Here is a 10,122-nt window from a genome sequence, read left to right as displayed (position 1 = left end):
TTTTTTTCCCTCCCGATGACGCGCACGCGCCAAAGAAGGGCCGCTCGGTCCGCTATATCAAAGAGAAGGGGCGGGACGGGCGCGGCAAGGCTGGGCCTGGGCCCTCTCTCGTGCCCCGCCAACGGCGACCCGCCCAACGTCTGCCGTGGCCACGCCCCTTCTCTACTAAGCTCGGGTAGGTGGAACAGAAAGGGGCGGGACTTGGTTGTAGCCAATCATCTGGAGAGAACAGAAAAGGCGGGAAAGATAGGAACCAAAAGGAGGCTAGAGGTGGCGCCCGGAAGCAGGAGAGGGGAGCAGGCCTACGGAGCAGTCTACTTCCCAGTGGCGAACGGTGGTCCTCGGCCCTCGAAGACTAGGTGGTTCTCTTCAGGCAGCGTCCCCCCCACTCCCGCGTCTCAGCACTTCCGCTCCCACGCCCTTGGAAGGGAGGCCCCTATTCTTAAGTCTCATCCTGAGTGGGCTGGTTTCCGAGGCTTCCCAGACCAGACCCCAACCTGAGACAATGTGTCTTCCCGGGACAGAGCTGAAACCTGAGCAAGGCTCATGTTACGGGAAGTGACACAAGTCAGGCAACACCTCAGGTAGTCCTGAGCTCACCATAGTCTTCTATGCCATGGAGCAGCTGTGCTCGCCCGAGACTCTAGCTTTACAGCGCCCCCCCCGCCCCCCCCCACTAGTGTCCCGTGCCCTGTGGTCCCTAACGCCACTACCTCACACCTCCACTCTGAGGACTAGCAGGCCTATCACTCCTCACCAGCCTTAGACTGTATCCCCAATACCCAGGGTCCTGAGACCTCCAATAGCCCTCCACCTACACTTCTGACTTCTAGGACCTGAAACAGCCTTCTCATGTGAGTTCCCATTCCCAGAACCTTCCACATACCCTATCATCTCTTTATCTCGAGCACGTGGGACCACCCACCCAGCAATTTCTCACCCCATATTCCTGACTACTGAAAACTAGAGCAGCCAGCCCCTTTGCCCCATTCCTGCTGTTCCCAGGGCTCCTAACAGCCTGTCTGTCCATCCACCTCCACCTTGGGAATCCTCAGTCATACCCTTACCCTGTGCTGCAATTCAAGCGGGCCTTGGTCTCATATTGGCTCCCACCTCTGGACACCCAGCCCTCCCATCACACCGGATGCTGACTCCTAAGAGCCCTCCACCCAAGCCTGGGCCAGTGCTCCCCACCCCCAGCACCCCAACTCTTGACATTCCCATTTGTGTTGTCTTACAGCAGCTGAGCCCTGGGGTGAGCCTGAGGCACGCAGGCAGCGGTGTCCAGAAAGCAGCACCCAACACCCCCTGCCCCTACCTCCCAGGACACCCAAAGGCGAGCGGCCACCATGCGCCTCCCTGAAAGCCTGCAGGACCTGACAGACAGTGAGACTGTGCGCTTTCTGAGGAGACCAAAGAGCATCTCGAGGATCTGCGGAGCGGTGAGGCCCTAGGGGTCAGGACACAGGAGAGACCCGGGAACAGGGGAGGGGTCGTATGTGGTCAGAGAGGGAGACGAGCAAACAGGAGTGGACAAGTGAAGCCGCTTTTTACTGAGTATCTATCTGGTGGTGCCACCAGCCATTGTCAGCACCAGTTGACTCATCACGAGAAAGGAGCCCTCAAATCTGGCCATGATTTGGAGTGCCAGCACATGAGAGACCGAGATAGGAGAACTGAGGCCAGCCTTGGTTATAGTGTAGGAAAAAGAAAAAAAAAGAGAAAACCCTCTAAAGGAGGGTTTCAGCTGGTTGTGGCCAAGGCAACTCATAAAAGAAAGCATTTAATTGGGGGCTGGCTTAGAATTTTAAAGGGTGAGCCCATGACCCTCGTGGTGGGGAGCATGGCAGCAGGCAGGCAGGTATGGTGCTGGAGCAGTAGCTGACAGCTTACTTATCTGCCAGTTGGACGCAGAGAGAGAGAGAGAGAGAGAGAGAGAGAAAGAGAAAGCTGGAATGGCACAGGCTTTTGAGACCTCAAAGCTCACCCCTAGTGACACACCTCCTCCAACAAGGCCATGCCTCCTTATCTTTACCAGTTTCACCAAATTGGGGACCAAGCATTCTAGCCAAGGCATGGTGGTACACACCTCTAATCCCAGCACTATGGAGGCAGAGGCAGAGGCAGGAGGATCTCTGTGAGTTTGAGGCCAGCCTAAACTAGATAGAGATACGCTGATGCAAAAAGCAAACAAAACAAGACCAAAAAAAATCAGACACAGGAGCCTGTGGGGGCCGTTTCTCATTCAGATCACCATGTGCAGTAAGTTCTCCTAACCACTGAAGCATCTCGCGTGTTTGTGCCCCCACACTCCCTGTTTTATGTTTGAGGTGTCTTTTTGTTTGCTTTTGTAGTTTGAGACAGGGTCTTACTTCTGTAGCCTAGCCTAGGCTAGCCTTGAACTTGCAACGGTCCTGCTCTAGCCCCCTTGAGTGCTGGAATGATAGGTATGAGCCCCCGTGCTCAGCCAGCCTGTACTACTTCCCGTGTTTCCCCTGGACAGAATTGGCAACTGAGGCCCAATGATGGGACTGGATCAGGGCTGTGGGAGCAGGAAGCACCCTCTGCCCTGGTTCCTCAATCTCTGGGAAGCTAGCATCCGTGTCCTTTCCCATGGGTCAAACTCCAAAGTCTTTCCTCAGGTTCCCAACCCACAATATCTTCTCTCTGTCCTCTGGAACAGTCCAGGCAGGCCTGGCTCTGAGGCCTAACCTCGCCATGTGTCCATTAGAGGGGCTCACTACCCTGCTGGCTGTGCACAACCGGCAGCAGCATCCTTCATTCCCAGAAATGTCCCTTTGGCTCAGTAGTTGACATGGTCACACTACACCTATGTGGCCTGAAGCATCTCTGAGCATCTGTGTCCTCATCTGACCGAGAGTCCTAATAGCCCACTCCTGGGCAGGACTGCGCTGGGGACAAGACAAGGCGGTGCGTATACATGCCGGTCAGTGTGGGGGGCGGGCACGTGCTGAGCTCTCCTTAGATAGCAAGCTTTGTCCCTGGAATAAATCTGTGAGGGGGTATCGGGTTGGAGGAACCTAGAATGACAGAGACTGGTGCCACACTGTCCTTCCTTGTGACAAGTGAGGAATTATGACTGTCACACTCTGTGGTGCCTCCGCTCCTCACCACATGACAAGAACATGCAGATCTGTATTATCCAAGGGGAAACTGAGACGCTTAAAGGCTGAGTGACTTGTCCGGGTGACCCATCTGATGGAGGCGGCCATCTCAGACCCAGTCACTGTCTCCAGTGCCTTGAAAGTGGAGGCAGGCATGAGGGAGCCAGGAAGCCAGCTGCTGTGGCTGAGTGCAAACCGGAGGGGCGGGGGGTGCATGGGGGCACAAACACAGCCAGCCATGCCAGACCTTGTGGTCATGGACTTCGCCTGTGCCGCTATTCCCCCTCCCCCACAGTCTCCCTCATCCCCCTAGCCTCCTTCCTCAGCGGAAGGCTGTGAGCAGCTGTATTCATGTCCTCCACGCCTCCTGGCAACTGGTGTCTCAGCTCATGAATCTTTGCTCCCTCCCTGGAGACAAGCCAGGGAAGGTGCCTAAAGAGACTGGACGCAGGCCTCAAAGAAATAAGGCCAGTTGATGCCCCTCCCCACATTTCCAAAGCCCTAGGCCCCGGGGCCTGGCAGTCAGGAGGGCTGGATTCAAACCCCAGCCTAGAGCAGATAACTAAGGGTCTGTTTCCTCTCTGTCCATCGCTGTCGGGATGAGCCCCCAGTCCCCTTCCTCACACATAAGCACACAGGGAAACGGAGGTTCCAAGGTCGGAATGACTTGCTAAAGCCTCCACAGCTCGGCAGAATCAGATACATGTAGCTTTTCCCACTGTGCTGTGATATAGATATGTCGCCTTTGAAAACAGAACTAAGCTAATAACACCTCCCTTTGTGGACTGGTGCACAGCTCCAGAGAGGTAGCACAGGAGATATATATATATATATATATATATATGCTCAAAAATAATTGATGTCCTCTCCTCTCCTCATCCTGACATGAGCAGTACTTCCTCAAGACTGAATCCTTAGGCTGGGTATGATGGCGCACGCCTTTAATCCCAGCACTCGGGAGGCAGACGTGGGCAGGTCTCTGTGAGTTCAAGGCCAGCCTGGTCTACAAAGTGAGTCCAGGACAGCCAAGGCTACACAGAGAAACCCTGTCTCGGAAAAAAAAAAAAAGGAAACACACACACACAAACAAGCAAACAAAACCAACAACAACAACAAACCATCTGAACCCTTAACTCCCAGACCAGTGGCTCTCAACCTTCCAACAGTGCGACCCTTTCACAGTTCCTCATATTGTGGTCACCCCCAATCACAAGATTATTTTGTTGGTACTTCATAACTGTAATTTTGTTGTTTTGGATTGTACCACATTTGATGTGTAAACGATATGCTATGTAAACTATATGCTATGTGACCCCACAGGCTGAGAACTGCTGTCCCCGACCACTCCACAGCTTTCCGCCATGGTCTGGACATTAATGTTCTTGGTTATATAGCAGTTATTGCAAAGGGGGAGGAGGAGGGACAAGACGAAGGCCAGTGAGTCAGGGTCGGTTTGTCACCTCAGCCCCACACTGAAGGACATGAAAAGAGCACGGAGGAGCCAGGCTCACTGCTCACGCTCATGGGTGAGGCCCTCCTTGCACTGGTGCAGACATACACTTACCCTGCAGAGCCCGTCCTCAGGGGTTCAAGTTTTGTCAGTTTTCATTTTTCCTTCTGCACAAGTCCATTGATTACAGTCACAATCCCATCAACCACCAGATCCAAAATGTCCCTGAATTGCTCGGGCCTCTGGCTTCCCTGCCAGCCTGCTCTGTAAGCCTCTGCCTCACCTTTATCCAGCCCAGTGACCACACGACCCCAGAGCTTCTCTAACCCCTGGGCCTGGGCCTGGGCCTGGCTAGCGTCGTCTTAGAACCTTTCATGCTTGAGGAAGCTCAAATGAGGGCTAGAGAGAAGGCGCTTGTTCTCCCAGAGGACCCAAGGTCAGCTCCAAGCACCCATACAGCTCCCAGGGGTCTAATGCCCCCTTCTGACACCGAAGCACCAAACAAGCAGAGCACATACACACATGCAGGCAAAACACTCATATGCAGAAAATCTTCTAGAATTAAAAAGTTGTGTATCTCCTCAGATCTGTTTAGGTCTCTGAGGGACAGCACTTGCCTGCGTCCCAGCCTCACCTCACTGAATATCTCAAGACCTCTTGTCCCCAGAGGAGCCAGATCTATAGCATCTGATGTTTGCATGTGTTCCCTTTTCTTGTTTGTTTGGGTTTTGTTTGTTTGTTTGTTTGTTTTGAGACAGCCTCATAGAACCCACGCTGGCCTGGAACTGGATGTGTAGTTGAGGCTGGCTCTTGCCTCCACTTCCTAAGTGCCAGTTCTCAATTTGTAGGTCATGACCCCCTTTTTTTGGGGGGGGGTATCAGATATCCTGCATATCAGGTATTTATGATTCATAACAATAGCAAAATTACAGTTAAGCAAAGAAAACAATTCTGTGGCTGGAGTCACAACTTAAAGGGCTGCATTAAAGGGCCACAGTGTTAGGAAGGTTGAGAACCACTGGATTATAGGCATGCACCACCATGCCCTGCAAAACTCCTTTAAGGTCCAGATCTCAACTCACCACTTCAGAAATTCAGCCCCAGTACTTTGGTTTCCACCCAAACTTCAACTCTTGTCCACTGTACTCTGCCAGGTCTCCCCAGCATGCAGACTTACCCTCCAGCCAAGCCTACAGCAGCTCAAGGCTTTTTGCACAGACGGCTAGCCCTGCCCTGCCCTGCCCTGCCCTGCCCTGCCCTGCCCTGCCCTGCCCTGCCCTGCCCACAGCCCTCAGAACTATGGTCCCACTACTCATCCAGTGACATTCCACCTAGAAAGCCCTTGAAACACCTCCACTCTCTGCCCAGTGAACACACGGGGGGGTCCTCCTGTGCCTAACATGGGGCTCGCCACACTGCAGTATGTCGGGGCCTTCAGCCCTCACAGATTTGCACTGATAGGAACCACTGCTCTCAAGGCTAGGTCAAGCTTGAGGCAGAGTACAAAAGATAAAAGATACTGCTGGGGTCCAAGTCAGGGTTCTGCTGCTTGCTTGCTGGCAAATCATGCTGTGCCTTATCCTCTGTGCCTCAGACTTCCTATATGGAAAGTGCCTACCTCCAGTGTGGCTGTGCCTCAGACTTCCTACATGAAAAGTGCCTGTCTCCAGTGTGGCTGTAGGGTAACATCAGAGGACAACTGCACTGATGTGGGGGCAGATACCAAAGTAGTGCTATATTGCGTTTCTAAGAATTCAAAAGCAAAAATGAGATGGTGTGCGGCATGCCTATATCCCAGAACTTGGGAGACTGAGGCAGGAAGATGGCTGAGTTCAAGGTCAGCCATGGCTGCTTGTGAAACCCTGTCTCAAAGAAAAAAATTTCCTTTGAAGTATAAAAGCAAAATATTAACATTTGAATTCTGTGATCAATACTGTATGTTTTTCATGTCTTTGTACATTTTTCTGTATACTTTGACTATTTCACACGTTTATTTCAGAAAATTAATTGGGGACGAGGGAGTTGGAGAGATGGCTTGCCAGCTAAGAGTGCTTGCTTCTCTTAACAGAACCTGAATGTGGTTCCCAGCACCTAGCTCACACACGCACACACACACATACACGTGCACACACACAGCATAAGCATGCACAAACACGGGTAATTTAAAATCCCGGCACTCAGGAGGCAGAGGCAGGAAAATCCCTACGTTTGAAATCAGCCTGGTATACAGCGTAAGTTCCAGGACAGCTAGGGCTCCACAGAGAAAACTGTCTTTAAAAAGTTGTTTTTTAAAAATTAAAAATGAATTGGGACTGGACTCAGAGCAGTGCTCATTCAGGTAGGGTGCGTGACTAGCGTGAAGAGGCCCTGCGGGGGGCGGGTGGGAAGCATAGAGGGGGAAAAAATAATAGGAATGTGTGAGCCAGGCGGGGAGAGGAGGGAAACACAGAAGCGCTAGGGGACAGGGACACCTCTTGTTAGCTTTTGTGCCCTGAATAAGGGTAGTGGCAGCAAAGTCTGGAGCAAAGCAAGGATGAGTGGACAGAGATTAAGTTAGCTACGGCAAGAGAGCTTCGGAGGCCACGATGATGGGCTAGGACTGTGCCAGGGCACTGGGGAGCCTTGAGGGGCTGTGGTCAGGAGCATAGGGGAGACTAGGGTGAGACAGGGGCCTGAGGCGGTGACAGGAAGGGCAGCTGCAGAACGCCCTCTCCCCAGCACGGCCCCCACCCCACCCCCACCCCTGGCAAGGGAGAGGGCAGCCTGGAGGAAGCACTGAGTCCCTCCCTGTCCACTGTGGTTCACAGGTCTTTTCCCTGGTCATCTTTTCCTCTCTCCTAACTGACGGTCACCAGAACAGGCCAGACTCTCCTCAGCTCCACTGTGTCCTCAACAGCAACCAAGTGGCCTGTAGCTTCGCAGTAGGAGCTGGCTTCCTGTCCTTCCTCAGCTGTCTGGCCTTCCTTGCCCTCAACGCCTATGAGAGCCGCATCACAGGCAGCCGCTTTAAGACAGCCTTCCAGCTCTTGGACCTCATCCTGGCTGGTGAGTTTTAAGTCCATGCAGAGCTGCCCTTCTGTTGAGCCCTCCCAAACCTGTGCCTGACGGTTGGTCTTCCCACTGTGAGGGACTGACTCCACTTCCTCCCAGAGCATCTTCTAGTCCTTCCCCCTTCTGGTCCCCTCACTGCCTCAAGCCCAAGCTGCTTTCCCCTCACATTCACTTTCCTGGCCCACTACGCATAGCCTGAAAAGCCTACCCTGTGGCAGGAATTTGATTCAGAGCACTGAGCCAGAGGGACCCTCAGTGAAAGCTAGGATGAAGACTCTGCCTTGCAGGGGTTTCTGAGTGTGAAGTGAGTTAAGGGGTGTCTATAGGCATGCAGACACCTGCTGAGCACCCCGAGTGCTAGGCACCCAGCAAGGTATGTGCCTCCTCTCCTCCAGCTCTAAGGACAGCCCTAGGGCTGAGTCCTGCGAATGGCAAGCCCTGTGCTTCAAAGTGTCACAGCTCAGCCTCCTGACCGCGGCACACTGTCTAGAGAGCTTGGCACACAGAAAGCACTAAGCCCATCATCCTCAGACCCAGACCCTCAGACCCTCATCGCACTGCCTCTCTTCCCCTCCCAGGAGCCACTCCCACACCTCAGGGCCAGAGGCTGCTTCTGTCAGGGAGCCTGTGCAGTGGGAAGGACCCCTTCACGTGCAGTCCCTGAGCACATGAGGTGTGGCTGGCCTACAGGGAGCTGGGTTGGAGATTCCGAGGAAGTGGAAGCAATGCATGTAGCTGGGGTGCTGTGTGGGACATGGGAGCTCCACTACAGAAGTTGGCTTCTGGGGACACTTGGGGGGTCTTGGGCCAGCAAAGACGGTGTCCCAATGACTCCCCGCCCAGCATGCTCTTCGAGCTCTTCTTTCCTTCCCCTCCAGTCCTCTGGGCAGGCGTCTGGTTTGTGGCCTTCTGCTTCCTAGCCAACCAGTGGCAGCACTCAAAATCCAAGCACTTCCTCCTGGGGAACAGCAGCGCCCAGGCAGCCATTGCCTTCGCTTTCTTCTCTGTCCCTGTCTGGGTGAGGATAAACCCTGCCCCCCTCCAGGGTGGATTGGGAGGGCTGCATATCTGGTGACTAGGGCCAGGACTCTCCCCGGGCCTCTGCTGTCACCCTCCAACCCTCCCTTCCTCAGGCATTCCCATCCTGGGCACCGCTGGGCAGTGAGCAGACAGCTCTCCACTGCATCCCCCAGGCCGGCCGCTGGGCCTCCCTGCCCAGCCCAGCCAACTTAAATCCTGCCCTCTCCTGCCCGCAGATGTTCCAGGCCTACCTGGCCTTCCAGGAGCTCCAAGACGAGGCTTCAGTCCCCTACAAGCGCTCCCTGGATGAGGGTGGTGTGGTGCTGAACACCCTCTCCCCTTCATCCACTGCGAGCCCTGCCAACCCTCCCACCACAGTCCCCAACAGTCTGAGTTATACCAGCTCAGCCCTGTCGCCCTACCTGACTACCCCAAAGGCCCCCCGCCTGGCTATGATGCCAGACAGCTAAACAGCCTGATGTACATCAGTAAAGAGCCCTGTGAGGGGCTTCTCAACAACCCCGGCCTCTGTCTGTTGCAGGGGGAGGAGGCAGACCTCCTGTAATACATTACATTTCTGTGCTATCCCCAAGTGCCAGTCACCCTGCTGACAGCACGCTGGAAAGCCCTGCCGTGTCACCTGCCCCTTGAACCCACATTAGCCTTGAAGAGGAGGTACAAGGGTCTCATGCTGCAGCTAAGGCTGAGAGAGAAAAGACCTTCTCCTCAGGGTGCCAGTGAGAAACGGGGTGGCGGGGCGATGCAGCAGCCCAAGCTCTTTCCCCACATAGTGATGAAGGCAGCAGCACAGCAATGTATGTGAGGAGTTCAAGGTCAACCTCAACACTTAGGGATTTGAGGCCAGCATAGGGCACATAAGACCCTAACACACACACACACACACACACACACACACACACACACACACACACACACACCTATACAAAGACCAGCATGACTTGCAGAGCATTTACAAACTAGACAGAGATACAAGTTATGAGGTCAAAAGCCAGGCAAGGTATCAGATGCCTGTAATCCCAGCACTTGGGAGGCAGAGGTAGGTGGATCACTGTGAGTTTGAGGCCAGCCTGGTCTACAAAGTGAGTCCAGGACAGCCAAGGCTACACAGAGAAACCTTGTCCTAAAAAACCAAAAAAACAAGTTATGAGGTCAAAGTTAGGCATGTTCCTTGGGGCAGGGGTGGGGTGGGGTGGGGGCCTTCTTGTGTCAGGCACAAAAATCCCACAGCATGATCCCAATGGAAAGCAAGGGAACACAGCAGGGACGGGGACGCGCTGGCCTGGGGAGCAGGCCTCCCTCTGCTGTCATGGGTTGGAAGATCTTCCGTGTATCCTGGAAATGCTGTTAGATGGATTGGTTCTCACGCCATGTTCAAAGAGGCATCTCAGGGGCGGCCTGCATGCTGTACTTGTCTCCTATCAGGCTTCTAGGCAAAACTTGTAAACAGAAGGGCCC

General features: G+C 53.9%; 1 protein-coding gene across 6 annotated transcripts; it reads left to right on the top strand.

Annotated features, from left to right (window-relative positions):
* The first annotated feature begins 31 nt into the window (after positions 1-31).
* On the top strand, positions 32-9,157 carry SYNGR4 (synaptogyrin 4). Of its 6 annotated transcripts, none has more exons than XM_084773330.1 (6): positions 64-175; positions 787-854; positions 1,241-1,442; positions 7,383-7,620; positions 8,505-8,644; positions 8,883-9,157. In XM_084773330.1, exons 3-6 carry the CDS (start codon positions 1,350-1,352, stop codon positions 9,114-9,116), a joined length of 705 nt encoding a protein of 234 aa, XP_084629456.1. In that variant the 5' UTR covers positions 64-175; positions 787-854; positions 1,241-1,349; the 3' UTR covers positions 9,117-9,157. The 6 variants fall into 6 exon arrangements, with proteins under 6 accessions (XP_084629459.1, XP_084629456.1, XP_084629457.1 ...); XM_084773331.1 differs by lacking the exon at positions 64-175 and adding an exon at positions 205-359 and having other exon boundaries at positions 1,244-1,442; XM_084773328.1 differs by lacking the exon at positions 64-175 and adding an exon at positions 205-359.
* The last annotated feature ends 965 nt before the right edge of the window (positions 9,158-10,122 follow it).

This window comes from Acomys minous (assembly GCF_964271855.1).
Source record: "Acomys minous genome assembly, chromosome: 2".
In the NCBI taxonomy this organism is placed as follows: domain Eukaryota; kingdom Metazoa; phylum Chordata; class Mammalia; order Rodentia; family Muridae; genus Acomys; species Acomys minous.
This window is presented reverse-complemented; position numbering and strand designations above follow the sequence as displayed.